Source organism: Scyliorhinus torazame, chromosome 15 (genome assembly GCF_047496885.1).
Source record: "Scyliorhinus torazame isolate Kashiwa2021f chromosome 15, sScyTor2.1, whole genome shotgun sequence".
In the NCBI taxonomy this organism is placed as follows: Eukaryota; Metazoa; Chordata; class Chondrichthyes; order Carcharhiniformes; family Scyliorhinidae; genus Scyliorhinus; species Scyliorhinus torazame.
In genome coordinates, this window is record NC_092721.1 from 72,370,243 (window position 1) to 72,395,923 (window position 25,681).

The 25,681-nt window shown below is 44.3% G+C and overlaps 1 protein-coding gene across 7 annotated transcripts in view; it reads left to right on the forward strand.

The window, feature by feature from the left end:
• Positions 1 to 25,681, forward strand: part of sugt1 (SGT1 homolog, MIS12 kinetochore complex assembly cochaperone) — a 227,496-nt gene that overhangs the window by 176,049 nt on the left and 25,766 nt on the right. For all 7 annotated transcript variants that reach the window (XM_072476303.1, XM_072476298.1, XM_072476299.1 and 4 more), the window contains one exon: positions 23,337 to 23,421. In XM_072476303.1, coding sequence (XP_072332404.1) covers positions 23,337 to 23,421 — 85 coding nt within the window. The remainder of the gene's footprint in view (positions 1 to 23,336; positions 23,422 to 25,681) is intronic.

The window sequence follows — 25,681 nt, forward strand, 5'->3', positions numbered from 1 at the left end:
CAGGCAACATCCTGGTAAATCTCCTCTGCACCCGCTCCAAAGCCTCCACGTCCTTCCTATAATGCGGTGACCAGAACTGTACGCAATACTCCAAATGCGGCCATACCAGAGTTCTGTACAGCTGCAACATGACCTCCTGACTCCGGAACTCAATCCCTCTACCAATAAAGGCCAACACTCCATAGGCCTTCTTCACAACCCTATCAACCTGGGTGGCAACTTTCAGGGATCTATGTACATGGACACCTAGATCCCTCTGCTCATCCACACTTTCAAGAACTTTACCATTAGCCAAATATTCCGCATTCCTGTTATTCCTTCCAAAGTGAAATCACCTCACACTTCTCTACATTAAACTCCATTTGCCACCTCTCAGCCGAGCTCTGCAGCTTATCTATATCCCTCTGTAACCTGCTACATCCTTCCACACTATCGACAACACCACCGACTTTAGTATCGTCTGCAAATTTACTCACCCACCCTTCTGCGCCTTCCTCTAGGTCATTGATAAAAATGACAAACAGCAACGGCCCAGAACAGATCCTTGTGGTACTCCACTTGTGACTGAACTCCATTCTGAACATTTCCCATCAACCACCACCCTCTGTCTTCTTTCAGCTAGCCAATTTCTAATCCACATCTCTAAATCACCCTCAATCCCCAGCCTCCGTATTTTCTGCAATAGCCTACCGTGGGCAACCTTATCAAACGCTTTGCTGAAATCCATATACACCACATCAACTGCTCTACCCTCATCTACCTGTTCAGTCACCTTCTCAAAGAACTCAATAAGGTTTGTGAGGCATGACCTACCCTTCACAAGGCCATGCTGACTATCCCTGATCATATTATTCCTATCTAGATGATTATAAATCTTGTCTCTTATAATCCCCTCCAAGACTTTACCCACTACAGACATGAGGCTCACCGGTCTATAGTTGCCGGGGTTGTCTCTGCTCCCCTTTTTGAACAAAGGGACCACATTTGCGGTCCTCCAGTCCTCTGGCACTATTCCTGTAGCCAATGATGACATAAAAATCAAAGCCAAAGGTCCAGCAATCTCTTCCCTGGCCTCCCAGAGAATCCTAGGATAAATCCCATCAGGTCCCGGGGACTTATCTATTTTCAGCCTGTCCAGAATTGCCAACACCTCTTCCCTCAATGCCATCTATTCTATTAGCCTGGGGCTCAGCATTCTCCTCCACAACATTATCTTTTTCCTGAGTGAATACTGACGAAAAATATTCATTTAGTATCTCGCCTATCTCTTCAGACTCCACACACAATTTCCCATCCCTGTCCTTGACTGGTCCTACTCTTTCCCTAGTCATTCGCTTATTCCTGACATACCTATAGAAAGCTTTTGGGTTTTCCTTGATCCTTCCTGCCAAATACTTCTCATGTCCCCTCCTTGCTCGTCTTAGCTCTCTCTTTAGAGCCTTCCTCGCTACCTTGTAACTATCCATCGCCCCAACTGAAACTTCACACCTCATCTTCACATAGGCCTCCTTCTTCCTCTTAACAAGAGATTCCACTTCCTTGGTAAACCACGGTTCCCTCGCTCGACGCCTTCCTCCCTGCCTGACCGGTACATACTTATCAAGAACACGCAGTAGCTGATCCTTGAACAAGCCCCACTTATCCAGTGTGCCCAACACTTGCAGCCTACTTCTCCACCTTATCCCCCCCAAGTCACGTCTAATGGCATCATAATTGCCCTTCCCCCAGCTATAACTCTTGCCCTGCGGTGTATACTTATCCCTTTCCATCATTAACGTAAACGTCACCGAATTGTGGTCACTGTCCCCAAAGTGCTCTCCTACCTCCAAATCCAACACCTGGCCTGGTTCATTACCCAAAACCAAATCCAACGTGGCCTTGCCTCTTGTTGGCCTGTCAACATATTGTTTCAGGAAACCCTCCTGCACACACTGTACAAAAAACGACCCATCTATTGTACTCGAACTATATCTTTTCCAGTCAATATTTGGAAAGTTAAAGTCTCCCATAGTAACTACCCTGTTACTTTCGCTCTTATCCAGAATCATCTTCGCCATCCTTTCCTCTACATCCCTAGAACTATTAGGAGGCCTATAAAAAACTCCCAACAGGGTGACCTCTCCTTTCCTGTTTCTAACTTCAGCCCATACTACCTCGGAAGAAGAGTCCCCATCTAGCATCCTCTCCGCCACCGTAATACTGCTCTTGACTAGCAGCGCCACACCTCCCCCTCTTTTGCCTCATTCTCTGAGCTTACTAAAACACCTAAACCCCGGAACCTGCAACATCCATTCCTGTCCCTGCTCTATCCATGTCTCCGAAATGGCCACAACATCGAAGTCCCAGGTACCAACCCATGCTGCCAGTTCCCCTACCTTGTTTCGTATACTCCTGGCATTGAAGTAGACACACTTCAAACCACCTACCTGAACACTGGCCCCCTCCTGCGACGTCAAATCTGTGCTCCTGACCTCTATACTCTCATTCTCCCTTACCCTAAAACTACAATCCAGGTTCCCATGCCCCTGCTGCATTAGTTTAAACCCCCCCCCCCCCCCCCCCCAGGATATTTGTGCCCCTCAGGTTCAGATGTAGACCATCCTGTCTGTAGAGGTCCCACATTCCCCAGAAAGAGCCCCAGTTATCCAGAAATCTGAATCCCTCCCGCCTGCACCATCCCTGTAGCCACGTGTTTAAATGCTCTCTCTCCCTATTTCTCATCTCACTATCACGTAGCACGGGCAACAACCCAGAGATAACAACTTTGTTTGTTCTAGTTCTGAGCTTCCATCCTAGCTCCCTGAAAGCCTGCCTGACATCCTTGTCCCCTTTCCTACCTATGTCGTTAGTGCCAATGTGGACCACGACTTGGGGCTGCTCCCCCTCCCCCCCTAAGGACCCGGAAAACACGATCCGAGACATCACGTACCCTTGCACCTGGGAGGCAACATACCAAACGTGAGTCTCTCACGCTCCCACAAAATCTCCTATCTGTGCCCCTGACTATAGAGTCCCCAATTACTAATGCTCTGCTCTTCTCCCCCCCTTCCCTTCTGAGCAACAGGGACAGACTCCGTGCCAGAGGCCCGTACCCCATGGCTTACCCCTGGTAAGTCGTCCCCCCCACAAGTATCCAAAGTGGTATACTTGTTTCTCAGGGGAACGACCGCAGGGGATCCCTGCACTGACTGCTTTTTCCCAGTCCCTCTTACAGTTACCCACCTATCTCCAATCTTTGGTGTAACTAATTCCCTGAAGCTGCTATCTATGACCCCTTCTGCCTCCCGAATGATCCGAAGTTCTTCCAACTCCAGCTCCAGTTCCCTAACTCGGTCTTGGAGGAGCTGGAGATGGCAGCACTTCCTGCAGGTAAAATCAGCAGGGACACTAACTGCATCCCTCACCTCAAACATCCTGCAGGAGTAACATTGCACTCGCTTCCCTGCCATTCCTCTAACTTTCTACCAAGATCTGGCTAACAACTAAATTAAATTTTTTATAAAAAATACTAATAATATAATAAAATATGGTACTTACCTCAGACCAATGGGTTTTATTATTAGGTTAGAGGAGGAGGGCGGGTGGGAGACACTACACGTGTAGTGTCTCGGGTTTCCTCTCCACCAGAATTTATTGGTGAGGGTCTTCCCAGACGTCCGTGGGTCGACTTCCTGTTCCCGCCTAAAACACTAATTTAAAAAAAAATAAATTCTCAGCTCCTGCTGAAATTGACTAACCAGCCAGCTCCACTCCCGCCGAAATCGACTGGCCTGCCCCTGCAAAGACAAGTGCTTTTAAAGGACAGACTTACCTCCCAGCAGCCACTTCCGCACTGCTCCCGCTGAAACTGACTCACCAGCTGTCCTCCCGCCGAAATCGACTGGCCTGCCCCTGCAAAGACAAGTGCTTTTAAAGGACAGACTTACCTCCCAGCAGCCACTTCCGCACTGCTCCCGCTGAAACTGACTCACCAGCTGTTCTCCCGCCGAAATCGACTGGCCTGCCCCTGCAAAGACAAGTGCTTTTAAAGGACAGACTTGCCTCCCAGCAGCCACTTCCGCACTGTTCCCGCTGAAACTGACTCACCAGCTGTTCTCCCGCCGAAATCGACTCCTTCTTCTTCTTCTAATTGGGATCCAAAGGTGCTCTGAAACCTATTTTGCACTGAAAGCAAAGTCTGCAGTTCCGCAATCTGCTTCCTGCATTTCGCATGATCCACTGAGCTTTGTCTATGCTCCGTGGTGGCAGCATGGAGGGCTCCTAACGCTGCTTTTAGATCGCTGCAATGCCTCTATCTGTTTCTGTCTCTTCTCTTACCAGGACTGCACGTTGCGTGTCCTGATAGGCCTTATCGTATTGGGTTTGGAAGCTGCTCAGATGCGCTAGACAAGACTGGTGTGCCCTCTTGGCATCATCCACCTCTCCGTCCTTTGCTGCCAATTTCCTTCTTAAATCTATAGTCTCTCTCTCGATCTCACTAACATCGACCTTGCTCATTCAATGTCTCTCTTCTATCTCTTTGCGGAGCGTCCTAACGACCTCCTCTGTGCCTCGCAATTGTGCCAGACAGGACACAATTACCATCAGCCTGTGAGCTTTCCCTCAGCTCTTCTTATGGATTTCGCTCAGGTTCTTCCACCAAGTATGTCCTATACTCCCGGGTCCTGTTTCCTCATTATCATAGAAATCCCTTTGAGATATTTTCTGATCTCTTCTTCCCAAACGGGACACTGTCCTCCTCTATTGCCTGTCGCTGCGACCTCGGGTTCATGAGGTGTTCCATTGCCTTTTTTCTTGTCTGAATGCTCTTTTAAAATTTGGAACGAGGGGTACAAAGGCGGTGCTGTAAACACTGGTATGGCATGCGCTTTTTTCCTGAATACAAACTCCCGACAGTTTTCACAACACAAATATATCAGTTTTACCTTATAGCCCTGTTAGTTGTGCATGCATTAACACTCTTCCGAATTATGAGGATTGATCAGATCTGCTTGAACAATTGTGGGTTTTCTGTTCCCAATTGGATTCTCAATTCAGATTTTGGGTTCTCCCAGAGTGGATAGGCCACTTCTAAGTCGGGTCTCGTCAGATGTCGCCAGTAAATGTTGCTAACTTTGGTTGGCTCTTAATTCGTTGCATCTTTACTTAATTTGCTCTGTTTCTATAACCTTTGCTCTAGAGTCGCCAGGTATCTTTATGATACCGCCACGAGGTTGAAGTTCAAGTGTTGATCAATAACTCAATACACCAATTAGTAAGATTCAAATCAAAACACATTTATTATACACAGTCAATCGCTACTCATGCATAAAACTACTTACTAGACTATAAATAACACTAAAAGGCCTATACTTAGCTTCGGAACTGGCCCACCAGGTCAGGGGAACAAATGGCCTTTCGTTTGATTCTGAGTCTGCAGGATTCAAAAGCTGGTATAGACTGGTAGCTAGGAGTGCCTATCTCGTAGCATGCGTTGACTGGAGACTTATTTGGTTGGTGCGGCAGCTAGGCAGGTCACTGTCAAGGGTTGGTTCGCGTTGCTGAGTGACCCTGCCAAGAAGGACGAATTGAACTTGGGGACTCTACTTTATATTGGACTAGGTTCCGATCACTTAGATTGATTTTTCCAATACTGGAGCTGTTCCCTGATCGCTGGGTGGTCCCTAAGTGTCCGTTGGCCTTCCTTTGTCTTTACTCCTGCTGGCGCCGAGGAGTTTGGCTTCGCCTTATTCACCTTAAATGTTTCAATTGTTACCGGGAATCGCTCATTAATATGCAGACGGCTGTTGGTTTCAGTGCTGTCTGGGTTTCTGCAAGTTCTAATACACAGGAAACTTTGCACCTGCTAGTTTTTCCTGGCTTGACTGAATTTCTCTGTATTCTTTGCTGATCTCCATTTTAAGTCAGGAAGTGGCCAACCCAGGTGGCTACACTCCGTAGCCCGACACCGAAATCGGAATTGGCGATCGGGCGGAGAATGGCTTCTGACACCAGAATCGGGGCAGGCGGCAGTTTGTGATGCTCCGCCCCCTCCAAATCGGCGTCATCGTTCCACGCAGTCAAAATGCCATTGGCATCTCATCAGCCAGCCCACCCGCGATGTTCTGCCCCCGATGAGCCGAGTTTCCGAAGGCGCGGGCCACGTGTCGTTCCAGCAATCGGGAAACTGGCATGCCAGCTGCAGACGGTGTCCAGCGGCCACGCTCAGCCGGGATCCGTGCCGCTGGTCGAGGGGGCTTCTAGGACTGGGGGGAGTGGTGAGGTTGGCTAGGGGGGGGCTGTGGGATTGGGGTGGGCAGTTACACGGTCCAGCATGGCCGGAGCTATTTTCCGGTGCAACTGGTCAGCCTTCCGCGTGCGTGGCCCAGGACCCGACTAATTTCTGGCTGCTTTCTGCACGATGCACGGGTGTTTCACGCGGCACCGGTGCTAGCCATTCACCGGTACCGGAAACCGTGAGGAGTTTGCACCAATTTTCCTGTTGCAAAACACCTGCGCATCCTCCGTTGGCGGCAGCATTTAGCCTCAGGAACGGAGAATTCCGTCCCCTTTGTTTAAAAATGCTAAAAGAAAAAAAACTGCCTAAATAACGTTTTTTAAAAAGGTGTCCATTATGTATTTCCTGCTGTAGAACACATACACTATGCTTGCATCGTCTGCTGTTGTTTGCAAATAGGTATTCCTTGTTGCTGTGATTTAATTTCTGATCACAGTCTACCTCCACTCTCGTAGTACTGTGAGTGTGACAAATGTACATTTTTCCTGTTTTCTTGTTTTATTAAACAATTTCTACAATAAATCTCTTTAAATATATTAAAAATATATCTAATTGACTACCGTTGTAAAGTGTATTGGATGTTTGTGATTTCATCGCTTGAGGTTCCGCAGAGCATAACCCCACCAACAACGGGACTTCACTGTACATGTCTAAACTTTTCCACCTAATGAAAGGTCTTCCTTTCCGATGACGAATGTGATATAAAATAGTTACTTCAGAGATATTAGTTAATCTAATGTAGAAATAAGCCACTTTGATTCTGGCAAGTAGAGACAAAGGATCTTAGACCGCATGGAAAAAAGCAGGAAGAGGTGTGTCTGAGAGTGATGCTGAATTGATAGGGGCCGGAGAAAGGGATTGGAAGTGAGCCAATCAGAATAGATCAAACAGGTCAGGAGGGACATAGGATGACCTATGGGTGTCGAGTATGTGAAACTTGATGCCATTTGAATGTATCAGTACTGATCTCTTTGTCTGGGACATTCACTTAGTCCCGGAGCTGCAGAGAGCAACATGTTATCTGTATCACTGTGGACTAAGTTTAGCTTGCAAGCTGAATAAAATAACTAATGTTATACCTGCAAATCCATCTCGACTTTTATTGAGGCCAGACTGACGGATAAAGAAATTTGGGATTCAACACCCTCAGATACTCCATGACCTGCTGAATATTTCCATCTGTTACAGTGTGTCACTTTGAGTACTGTATTCTTATGAGCCTTTCTCCTATGTAATTGTTTTACTGGCATCTGAGGGTTCTGAGCAGGGGAAGACTTTGGCAGGCTCTTCATTCTACTAGAGGGTGATCTGTTTTATTCATGCTGTTGTTTTCCTGGTTATTACTGTTACTACTGTTCTACTGAGTTACTGTTATTGTCGAACTTTGTTATTTATTTATATCAGGAATTTCTGTCTTTTAAACAATGAATTCTAATACCTGCTTTGTGGTCTCAACTATTTGCCATTCAAGATATTGTGTGCTCCTGAGGCAGTTTTCTTACTCGAGAATTCTTGCATATTCTCCAATGAGTGCAAAGCAGATTACGCAGTAGACGGACAGATCCTATTCTGTCACAAGGTAAAAGGTTTTTGATGCAAGTGTAGTCAACTCATAGAAAATGATGAGTTGAAATCATGCGTAAAGCGTAGTGGTGAGTTAAATGTGCAGCACAGATGCATATTTTGGGGGTTAAGACTGGTCGTTTCACCCCCGGTTGTTTGCAAGACTTGGATGAAATTCATGAGGCATATCCAGGTGCTTCTAGAATGAAAAGTCTAGCCAGGTCGTATGTTTGGTGACCGAATATGGATCTGGACTTGGAGAACAAGGGGAAATCTTGTACAGCATATCCGATAAACCAGGAGACGCCACCAGCACCACTCAATCCTTGAGAGTAGCCTAATAGGCCATGGTCCAGACGCATGCAAACTTTGTGGGACCTTTCATGAACCATATGTTTTGGGTTGTTGTAGATGTGCATTCAAAATGGTTGGAAGCACATATCATGAATAATATGGCTCCTGTGACAATAAAGCTACGTCAAATATTTGCAACCACAGTCTACCAGATTTGCTTGTTTCGGATAATGGCACTATGTTTACAAATGAATTATTTCAAGAATACAGACAAAAGAATGCTGTAAGCCATGTGTGTACTGTGCCGTTTCATCAGACTTCAAATGGTTTGGCAGAGCGAGCAATTCAAACTCTGAAGGGGGATTGAAGAAAATGGCAGGTGATTCTTTTGAGTACAAAGCTCTCATGCTTTTTATTCTAGTATATCACACCAAAATTCACAACCAGGCTCTCTCTTGTGGAATTGTTGTTCGGAAAATCTGAAGTTATGTCAGGATCTGCTTCATCCAGATCTCAGAAAAAGTGAGCAGGAGACAAGAGAAGCAAAAGGAGGGCACAACTAATACTAATAATATTTATTTGTGTCACAAGTAGGCTTACATTAACACTGCAATGAAGTTACTGTGAAAATCCCCTAGTCATCACACTACAGCACCTGTTCGGGTACCCTGAGGGAGAATTCAGAATACCCAAATCGCCTAACAACACGTCTTTTGGGACTTACAGGAGGAAACCCACGCTGATACGGGGGAAATGTGCAAACTCCGCACAGACAGTGACCCAAGCCGGGAATTGAACCCAGGTCCTTGGCGCTGTAAAGCAACAGTGCTAGCCACTGTGACTACAATGCCAAAGAGAGGCAGTTCAAACCAGATGATCAGGTTTACATTAGGAACTTTGACAGCAACCAGCGATGGTTACCGGGAATAATTTTAAACCAAAGTGGTCCAGTATCCTGGGTCGTGAGACTGCAACACGGAAGAGTTGTTCACAGCCACCAAGACCACACTCGGTTACGTTATGACTCAAGAGTCAGGAAAAGTTTCAGAGTCAGCAACTATTAGCGGTAACATGGCAGAAGGTAATGCTGCTGTGGGCATTCAATGGGAAGTCATTCCTGAGTTTCCAGGTTTAGCAGTTGGCTCTGCTGGGGGTTTAGATTCTCAATCTACATCTCCACTTACAATTCCAGATCACCCATTATAAGATTTACTAGTGGTGTTGCATAGGCCACAAAGCAATCGCAATGCTCCTGACAGACTTTTGTATTTGTTCTATTTCTGTCCTGATGGGTATTAAAATTGAGGGGGGTCGTGGAGAGTAGTGTTGGTGTCATTTTACTGTCTTGCTGAGTTACTGTTGTCAAATTTCATTAGAATTTCCCTTTTAATCAACACATTTGACTGCCTGCTTTGTGGTCTCAAGTTACCACATCAGCATTTTCTGTTTTTGTTTCAGATTTCCAGCATATTGTATAAGCCAAGAGCATTTGACCTTTGGAAATTGATCTTTTCAACTGGGAAGAAATTATGCACACATGAATAATTTGAGTTCAAATTTGCCGCTATTTGGCAGAGCACTTAACTAGCCAATCCAGTATGAAATATCCTTTAAGAATGTTTAAACTTTTACCGTCTCTGAAGATGTTTTCAGATTTCTTCTGTGTTCCAAAGTAGAATCAAGATGAGATGGTTACAGTTTCTGCTTACTGCAATTCATTAGTTGTCAAGAAAAAGACCTAATTATATGATTGTGATGGGAAATGTCTCCCTGTCAGACATCCTGTTTAATCAAGATTTGCAGATGTTCAGGTAGTTAAAGGAAAAATTGATTGTATATAAATAAAAGGAATGATTATTGACATTTGCACTGCTCTGCAAATTATTAGATTAGTCTGCATAGCTAGAACTCAAAGTTGTCGGCAGCTGGTACATTAGATTGAAATATATGCAGGTTCTTTTTCTGCTGCTTGTATGTCCAAAGCCAGCTTACACAAAGGTTGTCTGTTCAAAGGTCTAAATGGTTCCCTAGGTTAGGCTGGCAAGTGCGAATGGCACATCTGAACATTTAAGTATTCATGCACACAATACACTTGAATGCAAGACCAGTAGCGATATTCAATTAAATTGAAAAACAAATTGTTTTAGTTTTCATTTGTACCCTGGTTGAGACAGGAAGAAAAAAAAAAAATATATATCTCCGACAGCCTGGCTACTTTATAAAATTATTTTTTCTCTTTTTAAAAATGGACAATTCTGGGGCTGATGAAAAAGCTCGTGCTAATGACATGCTAGCTTGTGGATATTTCTGAGTAGCTTGAAAGTGAACAAAACTTTTATACGTTTTTCAAATTGTGTGTGTCGGGGGGGAAACTGAAGTGACGTCACAGAACAGCTGTGACCTGAGTGGCTGGTTGGGAATCTACACTAAATTTAAAAAAATTAAGCATTGGTAACTAATTAAACCTAATTACTTAATTATAATTTAGAGGGGTATCTAAGCCAGAGATCGGAGAGTACTATATTTAGCTTTCGCATTTATAGTAGAAATCTAGTGCTAGGAAACAGATAGTTAACAGTAACTTTGAAAAAATCTTTTTAAAATCTTTTTTAAATTTAAAAAAAAAAAAACTTTTAATTTTAATTAATTGACACAATGTCAGTTAGAGGGGTGCAGTGCTCTGACTGTGAGATGTGGCAGGTCCGGGAGGCTTCCAACGTCCCGGATGGCTTCATCTGCAGAACGTGCACCCAACTGGAGCTCCTCACAGACCGCATGGTTCGGTTGGAGCAGCAATTGGATGGACTTAGGAGCATGCAGGTGGCGGAAAGCGTCAGAGATAGCAGTTATATAAATGTGGTCACACCCAAGGTGCAGGCAGAGAAATGAGTGACCACCAGAAAGGGCAGGCAGTCTGTGCAGGAATCCCCTGTGGTTGTCCCCCTCTCGAACAGGTATACCCCTTTGGATATTGTCGGGGGGGGGATAGCCTATCAGGGGAAAACAGCAGCAACCAGAGCAGTGGCACCACGGCTGGCTCTGATGTTCAGAAGGGAGGGTCAAAGCGCAGAAGAGCAATAGTAATAGGGGACTCTATAGTCAAGGGCACAGATAGGCGCTTCTGTGGACGTGAAAGAGACTCCAGGATGGTATGTTGCCTCCCAGGTGCCAGGGTCCAGGATGTCTGCGAACGGGTAGAGGGCATCCTGAAGGGGGAGGGCAAACAGGCAGAGGTCATTGTACATATTGGTACTAACGACATAGGCAGGAAGGGGCATGAGGTCCTGCAGCAGGAGTTCAGGGAGCTAGGCAGAAAGTTAAAAGACAGGACCTCTAGGATTGTAATCTTGGGATTACTCCCTGTGCCACCTGCCAGTGAGGCTAGAAATAGGAAGATACAGCAGCTAAGCACGTGGCTAAACAGCTGGTGTAGGAGGGAGGGTTTCCGTTATCTGGACCACTGGGAGGTTTTCCGGGGCAGGTGTGACCTATATAAGGACTGGTTGCATCTAAACCGGAGAGGCATAAATATCCTGGCCGCGAGGTTTGCTAGTGTCATACGGGAGGGTTTAAACTAGTATGGCAGGGGGGTGGGCATGGGAGCAATAGGTCAGAAGGTGAGAGCATTGAGGGAGAACTAGGGAATAGGGGCAGTGGGGCTCTGAGGCAGAGCAGACAGGGAGAAGTTGCTGAACACAGCGGGTCTGGTGGCCTGAAGTGCATATGTTTTAATGCAAGAAGTATTACGGGTAAGGCAGATGAACTTAGAGCTTGGACTAGTACTTGGAACTATGATGTTGTTGCCATTACAGAGACCTGGTTGAGGGAAGGGCAGGATTGGCAGCTAAACGTTCCAGGATTTAGATGTTTCAGGGGGGATAGAGGGGGATGTAAAAGGGGAGGCGAAGTTGCGCTACTGGTTAGGGAGAATATCACAGCTGTACTGCGGGAGGACACCTCAGAGGGCAGTTAGGCTATATGGGTAGAGATCAGGAATAAGAAGGGTGCAGTCACAATGTTGGGGGTTTACTACAGGCCTCCCAACAGCCAGCGGGAGATAGAGGAGCAGATAGGTAGACAGATTTTGGAAAAGAGTAAAAACAACAGGGTTGTGGTGATGGGAGACTTCAACTTCCCCAATATTGACTGGGACTCACTTAGTGCCAGGGGCTTGGACGGGGCGGAGTTTGTAAGGAGCATCCAGGAGGGCTTCTTTAAACAATATGTAGACAGTCCAACTAGGGAAGGGGGCGGTTCTGGACCTGGTATTGGGGAATGAGCCCGGCCAGGTGGTAGATGTTTCAGTAGGGGAGCATTTCGGTAACAGTGACCACAATTCAGTAAGTTTTAAAGTACTGGTGGACAAGGATAAGAGTGGTCCTAGGATGAATGTGCTAAATTGGGGGAAGGCTAATTATAACAATATTAGGCGGGAACTGAAGAACATAGATTGGGAGCGAATGTTTGAGGGCAAATCAACATCTGACATGTGGGAGGCTTTTCAAGTGTCAGTTGAAAGGAATTCAGGACAGGCATGTTCCTGTGAGGAAGAAGGATAAATACGGCAATTTTCGGGAACCTTGGATAACGAGAGATATTGTAGGCCTCGTCAAAAAGAAAAAGGAGGCATTTGTCAGGGCTAAAAGGCTGGGAACAGACGAAGCCTGCGTGGAATATAAGGAAAGTAGGAAGGAACTTAAGCAAGGAGTCAGGAGGGCTAGAAGGGGTCACGAAAAGTCATTGGCAAATAGGGTTAAGGAAAATCCCAAGGCTTTTTACACGTACATAAAAAGCAAGAGGGTAGCCAGGGAAAGGGTTGGCCCACTGAAGGATAGGCAAGGGAATCTATGTGTGGAGCCAGAGGAAATGGGCGAGGTACTAAATGAATACTTTGCATCAGTATTCACCAAAGAGAAGAAATTGGTAGATGTTGAGTCTGGAGAAGGGTGTGTAGATAGCCTGGGTCACATTGAGATCCAAAAAGAGGTGTTGGGTGTCTTAAAAAATATTAAGGTAGATAAGTCCCCAGGGCCTGATGGGATCTACCCCAGAATACTGAAGGAGGCTGGAGAGGAAATTGCTGAGGCCTTGACAGAAATCTTTGGATCCTCACTGTCTTCAGGGGATGTCCCGGAGGACTGGAGAATAGCCAATGTTGTTCCTCTGTTTAAGAAGGGTAGCAAGGATAATCCAGGGAACTACAGGCCGGTGAGCCTTACTTCAGTGGTAGGGAAATTACTGGAGAGAATTCTTCGAGACAGGATCTACTCCCATTTGGAAGCAAATGGACGTATTAGTGAGAGGCAGCATGGTTTTGTGAAGGGGAGGTCGTGTCTCACTAACTTGATAGAGTTTTTCGAGGAGGTCACTAAGATTGATGCAGGTAGGGCAGTGGATGTTGTCTATATGGACTTCAGTAAGGCCTTTGACAAGGTCCCTCATGGTAGACTAGTACAAAAGGTGAAGTCACACGGGATCAGGGGTGAGCTGGCAAGGTGGATACAGAACTGGCTAGGTCATAGGCAGAGAGTAGCAATGGAAGGATGCTTTTCTAATTGGAGGGCTGTGACCAGTGGTGTTCCACAGGGATCAGTGCTGGGACCTTTGCTCTTTGTAGTATATATAAATGATTTGGAGGAAAATGTAACTGGTCTGATTAGTAAGTTTGCAGACGACACAAAGGTTGGTGGAATTGCGGATAGCGATGCGGACTGTCAGAGGATACAGCAGGATTTAGATTGTTTGGAGACTTGGGCGGAGAGATGGCAGATGGAGTTTAATCCGGACAAATGTGAGATAATGCATTTTGGAAGGTCTAATGCAGGCTGGGAATATACAGTGAATGGTAGAACCCTCAAGAGTATTGAAAGTCAAAGAGATCTAGGAGTACAGGTCCATAGGTCACTGAAAGGGGCAAACTAGGTGGAGAAGGTAGTCAAGAAGGCATACGGCATGCTTGCCTTCATTGGCCGGGGCATTGAGTATAAGAATTGGCAAGTCGTGTTGCAGCTGTATAGAACCTTAGTTAGGCCACACTTGGAGTATAGTGTTCAATTCTGGTCGCCACACTACCAGAAGGATGTGGAGGCTTTAGAGAGGGTGCAGAAGAGATTTACCAGAATGTTGCCTGGTATGGAGGGCATTAGCTATGAGGAGCAGTTGAATAAACTCGGTTTGTTCTCACTGGAACGAAGGAGGTTGAGGGGAGACCTGATAGAGGTCTACAAAATTGTGAGGGGCATAAACAGAGTGGATAGTCAGAGGCTTTTCCCCAGGGTAGAGGGGTCAATTACTAGGGGGCATAGGTTTAAGGTGAGAGGGGCAAGGTTTAGAGTAGACGTATGAGGCAAGTTTTTTACGCAGAGGGTAGTGGGTGCCTGGAACCCGCTACCGGAGGAGGTGGTGGAAGCAGGGACGATAGTGACATTTAAGGGGCATCTTGACAAATACATGAATAGGATGGGAATAGAGGGATACGGACCCAGGAAGTGCAGAAGATTGTAGTTTAGTCGGGCAGCATGGTCGGCACGGGCTTGGAGGGCCGAAGGGCCTGTTCCTGTGCTGTACATTTCTTTGTTCTTTGTTCTTCTTTGTTCTCACACCTCCTGAAACGTAGCACTACTTGCAATGCATAAATGCTCCAGCCAAGCCAACACAACGGTTTAGCAGACAGGAGGCCTATCCTAGCCAGCCGTGGACAAAGGCAGCTGTTTGTGACTCCTAATATCCAATGTGGCATTAATGCTCTGACCATTACATGCTCCAAAACACACTGGCTTTCAACCAGGGGCTTTGTTAGTTGAATGACTCAACCCAAATCCACACTATCACATGATACGGGTTTATTCCCCGTACCTGCCTCCGAGAACAGGCGCCGGAATGTGGCGACTAGGGGCTTTTCACAGTAACTTCATTGAAGCCTACTTGTGACAATAAGCAATTATTATTATTAAGCTGTTGTATCTTAAGTCAGTTTTCAGTTTGACCTGAAGAGAGAACAGTAACTCCAGGAAAACAGCCTGTTGCTGTCTCCATCTTAACATTGAACAGGTAGCAGCAGATGGAGTTATATCCAGATACTTTTAATGTACACTGTAAACTGCTGGAACATTGGAACTGATGTCTTCAAGCTTAGTTCAACTCTACGTGCCTTCCCTCCTCTTAGAAATCTCATTTCTGGAAAGAAGATTACCCTGTGACTGTCATCCAGCCTACCCTTTGAAGAAACCCTCCATTAGACTTTTGATTCTAGATTTTGGACTCGAGTACCACCATAACATGTATTTTGTGTTCAGATCATACCCCTTACCCCTTTTTTATTGTATGAAGGCAAAAATGCTGTTGCAAAATGTGTATATGTATGTGTGTGTGTTTGTCTTTTGCATTTTGAGGATGTTCAAGGAGCTTTCTCCAGCATCAAGAGACAGGTTTAACATGGCTTTGACCTGCTGGTTATGCTTTATTTGTGCTCTGGTGTTTTCAGTCTTTAGTGTACAATACTGCATTATAATTTCACCAGATTGACTCCTTGTTTTCAGGAATGCCTGTTGGTACACCTGACATGCTCTTCTGACCTTGCTTAACTCGGGTTGGACATCTGGCTTCACGGTGTTCCAGAGCTGATGTTAAAGATTGTGTTGGTACACTAACCAATTGTTTGCTGTTGCTGGATGACAATGCCTTATGAATGTACAATTTTGAGCTGCTGGGTCTGTTCTTAAACTACTTCTAGAATAGAAGTGCAACACAATACAATACTGAAGATTGAGATCTTGTCTCCCAAGAATATTGTGCAGCATTGTTCCCTAAAAGCTGCATGGCCAAGCAGCAACTGGCAATGTGTCATGCAGGGGGCAAACAAGCCCTGAAAAAACAATGGCCCCTTTATGATGTTCTCAGCTTCAGCAAACTTAAAACAACTGAGAAATACCAAGAAATCAGCTACACCACAGCAAAAGGCAAATTAGAGACCAGGGTGCAATGGCAAGTGACAAGGTTGGCACAATAGCAGGCAAGAGCTGAAATGCTGGGGGAAGAATTTGTGTGCAGGTCGGCCACAAAGGCCTAAATTAATGGTAGTGTTCTTGTAATATAAGTTTAGATTTTATCACTTGAACGCCTGCAGAACATGAGTACTGTTCTTAAAAAGTTATGCTTGGAAGAGAAATAATTTACACAAGATGGTTTCAACATGCAGTTCAGCTGCTAACAAACTCCAACCGAACCACCTGGATAGAACCTGTGAAATGCAACAACAGCGCAAGGATTAGCCATGTCTAATAAGCATGTCCCTGCAAAAGTCAAACAAGCGGCTAGGACATGTGTAATCTTGCAATCGTTTAAAAGGAAAACCTTGTTGCCTATTTTGAAAACTGTAAATTAAGGGCCAGCTTCTTGGCAGATGAAAAGTGGGACAGAAGATACAAATTAATTTTCCTTATTTGTAACATTGCCTGTAAGGGATATATCAGGAATCTGGATATACATCCACACTTTTTTACACCCAAAATAAATGTGGATTTTCTCTCAAAATTGTAGTACGCAAATTATGGTACCAAGATTTCAACTGGCACCTTGAACTTCTGTTACTTTAATTGATTATTACGCTGGATGTGCATTTTCATTAATTCAGGGGACAAAGTCTTAACCAGAGAATTTTGCAGTGAGCAACATTGTGTGACTTGCATTAATTCCTGCCAATATTAAATCCACTGGGGGAAATCCTATTCAAGCAGTGACTGTTGCTTAAGCAAACATTCATTTGTAAACTGAAGTAGTATACCTGCTTTTGGTATAGATTATTGGCGACACGGTGACTCAGTGGTTAGCACTGCTGCCTCACAACGGCAGGAACCCGGGTTCAATTCTAGTCTCGACTGACTTTGTCTCTGGAGTTTGCACTTCCCATGTCTGCGTGGGTTTCCTCCAGGTGCTCAGGTTTCCTCTCACAGGCCAAAGATGTGCAGGTTAGGTGCATTGGCCATGCAAAATTGCCCCTTAGTATACCTGGTTATGGGTATAGAGCAGGAGATTGGACATAGGTAGGTTGCTCGTCCCAAGACTCGGTGCAGACTAGATGGGCCGAATGGCCTCGTGCACTGTAGGGATTCTCTGATTCTATTATCATGTATTGTCAACCTAAGGAGAAGAGCACTTTGGCACAGCGGTGCTCAAGCAGACCTGACAATGAGGTGGGGGTAGAGCTAATCATCTGAAGTTGTTGAATTCGATGTTGAGATCGGAAGGCTGTAGTGTGCCTAACCGGAAGATGAGATGTTGTTCCTCCAGTTTGCGTTGAGACTTCACTGAAACATTGCAGCAGGCCAAGGCCAGACATGTGGGCATGGGAGCAGGGTCTCAATGGCAAGCAACGAGAAGGTCAGGGTCCTGAATGCGCACAGACCAAAGATGCTCAGCAAACCTAGTCTGCGTTTGGTGTCTACGATATAGAGGAGACCACATTGGGAGCAGCGAATGCAATAGACTAGCTACAGCCTTCCAGTCTCAACATCAAATTCAACAACTTCAGATGATTAGCTCTACCCCATCTCGACCCATTTGTTTTCATCCCATTTCATTTTAACTGTCTTTTACCATTTCTTTCTCTCTTGTCTTTCTTTTTATATATATATATATATATATATATATATCCCCCCACCCATCTTAGCCAGCTTTCCTTACCCTTTCTCCACTTTGCTTCCCCCTTCCCCTCCCCCCACATCTACATCTGTCGCAGTTTGCCCTCTGGTGTTGGTTTCTCTGCAGTTTGGTCTTTCACACCTTTTGTTTTCTCTGGGGACTGCCATTAGCACTCTTTCCCCTTGGTTTCTCTGGCTACTAGCACCCTGTTTCCCTGGGTTTCTGTAGCTATGACTCACTTTCATTCTCACTCCACAGTATAAATATTTCCCACTTTCTCTGTCTTTAGCTTTGACAGAGTCATCGGACTCGAAACGTTAGCTCTTTTCTCTCCCTGCAGATGCTGCCAGACTTACTGAGATTTTCCTGCATTTTCTCTTTGGTTTCAGATTCTAGCATCCGCAACCGCAGTAATTTGCTTTTATCCAATGTTACAGATTCTTTCAGCTAGGAGGTCATGTCGCACGATTCCCATCAGTTGACAAAGGATGTATATTCTTTTGGATGGATTCTTGAGATTATTTATGTTTCAGCTATTAAGAATTTGAAAAGAAAGATGCAGGGTCCTTTGAACTAGCAGACTAGACTGGTAGTCTCCATTGGTCAGGTCTTGTTTATGAAATGTAGGTGGCCTTTATATAATTCCCTTGAATTTGAGCTCTGCAGTCACAGGGGTCATTGGCATCTCTGCCGAGATAATGAGGTGTCAGCTTCTCCAGTATTACTTGCAAGTTCCTCTTTTCTTAGGGTTACTGGGAAACAGTTTCAACTTTTTTAAAGTCTTAGTCCAGTTCTTTTTGCCAATTTTAGGAAATAGCCATGTTGATATATATTTATTTAAATGTATCATAAAAATACACTGCAAGGTCTTTGCTCTGGTGCAAATGAAAGATTTTCTGAGAAGTATGTACTATCTATGTCTAACTGAGGAAGTGAGGGATAGTATTAAATTGGGGGGGGGGAAAGAGCATATAATACTGTGAAGATGAGTGGTAAATTAGAAGATTGGACAGAGCTTGGAAACCATCAAAGAAGTACTTTTTTTTTTAAAAGGGAAAAATTAGAATGTGAGAAAAATATAGAACCGATTGTGAGTTTCTGTAAGTATTTAAAAGGAAATATGGAAGTGTTGATTCCTTGACTTAGGTGAGACTGGGAAATTAATAATGGGGAAGATAGGAGATGGCAGAAGCACTAAACATGTATTTTGTATCTGACTTCACTGTAGAAGATGCAAAAAACGGCCCAAGATGATTTGAAAATCAGCAGGTAAAAGGGGGGGGGGGAGGAACTTAAAACAATCACTAGGAAAATGGCACTGCAAAATCCTAATAACTAAAGGCTGGTAAGTCCCCTCGACTTGATGCCCTGCACCCTAGGGTTTTAAAGGAAGTGGCTGCAGAGATGGTGGATGCATTGTTTGTGATCTTCCAAAAATCCCTCGATTCTGGAAAGGCCCTAAGCTGATTGCTAGAATGCTTTATTAAGGAGGGCATGTTTTTATTTGTAGGAATAACATGCAATGTGAATAAAGGGGATCCTGTATATGTGGTGTACTTGGATTTCCAAAAGACATTTGATAAGGTACCGCATCGAAGGTTACTTCATGAAATAAGAGCTCATGATGCAGGGGGAAATGGAAGGAGACTTATGTAAAGTTGAGACATGAAGGTTCAGTTAGGGCGCTCGAGAGTTCCAAGTTAGCTAGGAAGGATCTAAAGAGAGAGCTAAGAAGAGCCAGGAGGGAACATGAGAAGTCTTTGGCAGGTAGGATCAGGGATAACCCTGAAGCTTTCTATAGATATGTCAGGAATAAAAGAATGACTAGGGTAAGAGTAGGGCCAGTCAAGGACAGTAGTGGGAAGTTGTGCTTGGAGTCTGAGGAGATAGGAGAGGTGCTAAATGAATATTTTTCATCAGTATTCACACAGGAAAAAGACAATGTTGTCGAGGAGAATACTGAGATTCAGACTACGAGACTAGAAGGGCTTGAGGTTCATAAGGAGGAGGTGTTAGCAATTCTGGAAAGTGTGAAAATAGATAAGTCACCTGGGCTGGATGGGATTTATCCTAGGATTCTCTGGGAAGCTAGGGAGGAGATTGCTGAGCCTTTGGCTTTGATCTTTAAGTCATCTTTGTCGACAGGAATAGTGCCAGAAGACTGGAGGATAGCAAATGTTGTCCCCTTGTTCGAGAAGGGGAGTAGAGATAACCCCGGTAACTATAGACCAGTGAGCCTTACTTCTGTTGTGGGAAAAATCTTGGAAAGGTTTATAAGAGATAGGATGTATAATCATCTGGAAAGGAATTATTTGATTAGAAATAGTCAACACGGTTTTGTGAAGGGTAGGTCGTGCCTCACAAACCTTATTGAGTTCTTTGAGAAGGTGACCAAACAGGTGGATGAGGGTAAAGCAGTTGATGTGTATATGGATTTCAGTAAAGCGTTTGATAAGGTTCCCCACGATAGACTACTGCAGAAAATACGGAGGCATGGGATTCAGGGTGATTTAGCAGTTTGGATCAGAAATTGGCTAGCTGGAAGAAGACAAAGGATGGTGGTTGATGGGAAATGTTCAGACTGGAGTCCAGTTACTAATGGTGTACCACAAGGATCTGTTTTGGGGCCACTGCTGTTTGTCATTTTTATAAATGACCTGGAGGAGGGCGTAGAAGGATGGGTGAGTAAATTTGCAGATGACACTAAAGTCGGTAGAGTTGTGGACAGTGCGGAAGGATGTTACAAGTTACAGAGGGACATAGATAAGCTGCAGCGCTGGGCTGAGAGGTGGCAAATGGAGTTTAATGCAGAAAAGTGTTGAGATGATTCATTTTGGAAGGAAAAACAGGAAGACCGAGTACTGGGCTAATGGTAAGATTCTTGGCAGTGTGGATGAGCAGAGAGATCTCGGTGTCCATGTACATAGATCCCTGAAAGTTGCCACCCAGGTTGAGAGGGTTGTTAAGAAGGCGTACGGTGTGTTAGCTTTTATTGGTAGAGGGATTGAGTTTCTGAGCCATGAGGTCATGTTGCAGCTATACAAAACTCTGGTGCGGCCGCATTTGGAGTATTGCGTGCAATTCTGGTCGCCGCATTATAGGAAGGATGTGGAAGCATTGGAAAGGGTGCAGAGGAGATTTACCAGAATGTTGCCTGGTATGGAGGGAAGATCTTATGAGGGAAGGCTGAGGGACTTGAGGCTGTTTTCATTACAGAGAAGAAGGTTAAGAGGTGACTTAATTGAGGCATACAAGATGATCAGAGGATTGGATAGGGTGGAGAATGAGAGCCTTTTTCCTCGGATGGTGATGTCTAGCACGAGGGGACATAGCTTTAAATTGAGGGGAGATAGATATGACAGATGTCAGAGGTAGGTTCTTTACTCAGAGAGTAGTAAGGGCGTGGAATGCCCTGCCTGCAACAGTAGTGGACTCGCCAACACTAAGGACATTCAAATGGTCATTGGATAGACATATGGACAATAAGGGAATAGTGTAGATGGGCTTTATAGTGGTTTCACAGGTTGGCGCAACATCGAGGGCCGAAGGGCCTGTACTGCGCTGTAATGTTCTATGTTCTAAATATATCAGCATGGATAAAGTATTGATTAGCCAAGAAGAAACTGAGCAAAGGCATAAATGAGCCATTTTTTGCATTGGCAAACCAACTAGTGGGTTGCCACAGCGATCAGTGCAAGGATCTCAGCTAATTGCAGTCTATGGGCACGATTTACTGGCTGTGTCCTGTCGGAATCTGTATGGGGCATAGCCAGTAGATCCCAGGAGAGGCCTCTCCTGTTGTGCCTGACAATCATTACGCATCGCGAGATCTAATGAGTAATCAGATGTCACGATCTGGAATCCACAAACCGGTAGAAAGGCACCTTGGTGGGGGGGGGGGGTTCTTCCCCGGTGATCGGAGGCTCCCGGCTGGTCAGCTTCTGGCCAGACACCTTGACATTGCCAGCCTGACACCCTTGTAATGTCACCAGGGTGCCCACATGGTCATGCCAAAATGCCAAGCTGGCATTTTGCCTGCACCGGAAATTGGGTCTGGGGGTTCCCTGCCGGTATGTAGTGGGGTGCGGGGGGTCTCAAGGACCCCCCCAACAATTGAGCTGGGGCATTGGGAGGAGTCCAGGGTTGTGTCGAGACGCGAAAGTAAAATCCAACAAGAGTTCGACAGCGGGGTCCGGCATCGGGAATTGGTAGATGAAGTATAATGTGAGCTTGTCCACTTTGGCAGGAAGAATGGAAAAGCAGTATAATATTTACATGGAGAGAAGCTGCAGAATTCTACGCCACAGAGAGATCTGGGTGCCCTGGTACATGAATCACAAAACATTAGCATGCAGATACAGCAACTGATAAGGATAAGTCGGGCGTTATGGAGCCCGGGAAAGTAGAGTGAAACCCACAATCAGATCAGCTATGATCTTATTAAATGGAGGAATAGGCTCAATGGGCCCAATGGCTTATCCTCCTTTTTCTTATCATATTTGTATAATGGTGGAAGGTGTTGCTAACTTTTGGTTGGTTCTTAATTTGGCTCTATTTAATCACGTTTGCTCAAGAGTCGCCAGGTATCTTTCGACACCGCCACAAGGTTCAGAACCGAATACTGATCAATGACTCGATACATCAGTTAGTAAGTTCAAAAGCAATGCTCATTTATTTACACACAGTCAAATCTACTCATGCATTAAACTCTACAAACTAAACTACCACTATTACTAAAGCCTATACTTAGCTTCGGGCGCCCACTCAGTCAGAGGAACAATGGCCGTTACTCGGTTCTGAGGCTGCTGGGTTGAGCTGTTTACAGGGTAGCAACTAGGAGCGTCTATCTCTTAGCGTGCGTTGACTTGCGACTTGCTTGGTCTGATGCAGCTGCTAGGCAGGTCTCTCTCTTCGGTAAGAGCCAAAGCCAATGGAGGAAGATTCTCCCTTGGGGGATACCTTTTGTACGGAAAAGGGCTTCACGCGTTTTTGGGCGGGCCTTGAACTTGGCCTCAACTAATTGGGTCTTTCCCAATCATCTCTATCGATTTTCCTCCAATAGAGGGGTGGTTCCCTGATCGCTGGGCGTGTCCTGGTGACTGTCAGTCTGCTTTGTCTTAGCTTCTTCTGGCACCGGGGAGTCTGTCCTAACATTGTGTATCTAAATGTTTCCCTTTTGTCCCTGGAGATGGCTCATTAGTATGTAGATCGTTTGGTAGTTTCTGTCCTGTCTGATCGTTTAAGGTTCTAATCAACAGACCGAGCTTGCACCTGCTTGTTTCTTAGCATTGTCCAATTTTCCCTGCATTCTTTGCGGGTGTTCATTTTGTAATCTGGATGTGGCCATCCCAGATGGCTACCAAGGGAAAGTCAGCAGATCTTAAAGAGGGAATTTCTTGCAGGGAAGTTGCTGCTGAATTTCCTCAATGCACAATAGAGAATTATTCTATGTACGGAGTCCATAACATCAGTTTTAAAAAATAAGGAATGCCAACCAAACGCAAATAATTAATGTATCAAACAAAGTATTTCTTGTTTTAAAAAAATAATAATTCTTTTGTAGATTGAAATAAAACTGAAGAAAACTGAAGCCACTCGATGGGAAAAGCTGGAAGGTGCCCTCCCAGATATAACGCATTTTATGCCAGGTGTGAATTTAATTGTCTCTGTTGAGAAGGGAATTCAGATTAATGTATTTCCAGTGTTTTTCTAAAGATAAGCAAATGCTCTAATATTTGTCCAATAACCTATTTCAATTCTTCCTAACCTGAAAACTACATTTAACAATTAACTTTTTTATTTGAATACCATTTGGAAGCAAGAGATAGAAAATTACAACTTACCTTTGTCTTTAATCAATAAACATTTCTATTTACATAGAGTTGCAGTGAAAATAATTTCTGATCAATCTGCATACCTTTTTCCACTTTCCGTTATGTAATTTATTATCCAGAAGTTTAATGGTTTCTTATTAGGATATTGTTATATTGCGAAAGATTGCATGAGGGCACTTTTTTAATACAAATGTGAGCTTACACAGTAAAGAGCTTCCCTCCATCCTCTACTTTTGCATTTTTGTTTATAATGCCTCACTGACTATGATGTTATTTTTTATTGTCGCGATCCCTGTTGGAAAAGGTTAACATTTAAAGAGAAACTCAAACACCCAGTGATTAAGCAAAAACAAACTATTGTGTATGAAGAGAGATTAAACAAAGTAAGCATCACTAGCTTAACACTAAAGCTTATAAAGATTATGCTATTAATATAGTTTCTCTTTTCGTGTCCCTCATACATAACAAGAATCTTGAAGGTTCATTCACTTTTCCTGGAACCAACCCAAAGGTATGCCACAGTCCTCTGGAATTTGCTTTAATTCTCATCCGTGTTCTAGCAATGCTTCAAGGTATGAAATTTCATGGGGATTCTTCCCTTAGCTGTTGGCTAAGCGATTCTCCAAATTCTGTTCAAAACCTCACAACTGCAGACTTCTCAGCTCAAGCATAGCTTGGAGAATGCAGTGAAGCCGAACTGCTTTCTGCCACGATGCTGACTCCCTTTCAGTTTGGGGCCCGCTGTAGATTTTTCCTTTGGCTTCAAGCTAAGTAAATCTTCCAGCTTTTCCCATCTCAAATTCCAAATACAGCTCGAGCCCCTCCCACATACAGCATGGTGAGCAATAGAGTTAATAATTTCTCTGCTTTAGTGCAAACCTGATTAACATTCACCCTCCATAGCCCTCCAAAATCGGTGAGCAGCAGCTTACACCAATCTAAGTAAATGAACCTCTAACCCCCTACAACCCATCTCCATTGTAATATGGCTTACTTAAGATGTTCTCAAACAGAAATGTAACTAATTATTTTACTTTGAACTCAACATCTTGATTCTGTAACCCAAATGAGTTTATGTCCCTAATGGAGTTTTATGACTCTTTCACCAAATGTTCTATCCCTAACAAGGGACCCATGTTGACCAACAGCGTTTAACCTCTTTTCATCTGTGAATTACATATTTTGGCTCTGTTGTATGTTTGATGATTTGTCATTCATTGATTACAGTTTTACACTTCACCTCTAACCAGTAAGATAAACACAAGTTACTTTTAAATTGTAATTAACTCAACCTTCTTTGATTCATATCTACCAGTCTCTTAACCGAGTGTTTCATTAATCTTTAATTCAACATTTCAATTTCCCAAACTTAAAGTTATATTCTAAAACATGAATTATGAACTCTATCTTCACAACATTATCCTATTATTTTAGCAACAAATCTTTGTCTTCCACATCAGAAAATATTCATTTCTTGAACACATAGGGTAACTCACTACAGTTTTTCAATGTTTTCTTAGTTATAGAGTTCTTCTCTTGCACTCTTTGCACTAAAAGCCAAAATAGCAAAGAATATGACATAGCATGGCAATAGCTTCAGTCAAATGTTCTTAGCTGCTATCTCTTGACCTCTGTCAAATATAAATGGGTGTTTTTTTTCCCCCTGTTTTTTAATATTAGAGTACCCAAATATATTTTTCCAATTAAGGGGCAATTTAGCATGACCAATTCACCTAGCCTGTACATATTTGGGTTGTGGGGGTGAGACCCACGCAAACACTGGGAGAATGTGCAAAGTCCGCACAGACAGTGAGCCCCGGGGCCCGGATCGAACCTGGGTCCTCAGCGCCATGAGGGAACAGTGCTAACCACTGCATCACCATGCCGCACTAAATATAAATGGGTGTTACTGGGATATTTATCATGGAATCGTCTTTGCACTGGATCTGTCATTTTATGGTCTATTTTGAAATATGTAGGGTGTTGTAAACTCTCTGCAAGGACTTAATGCAACTCATTCAAGATTGTGGGTAAATCTATCATCTCTAAGGCACGGGCAACAAATTCTGATCTG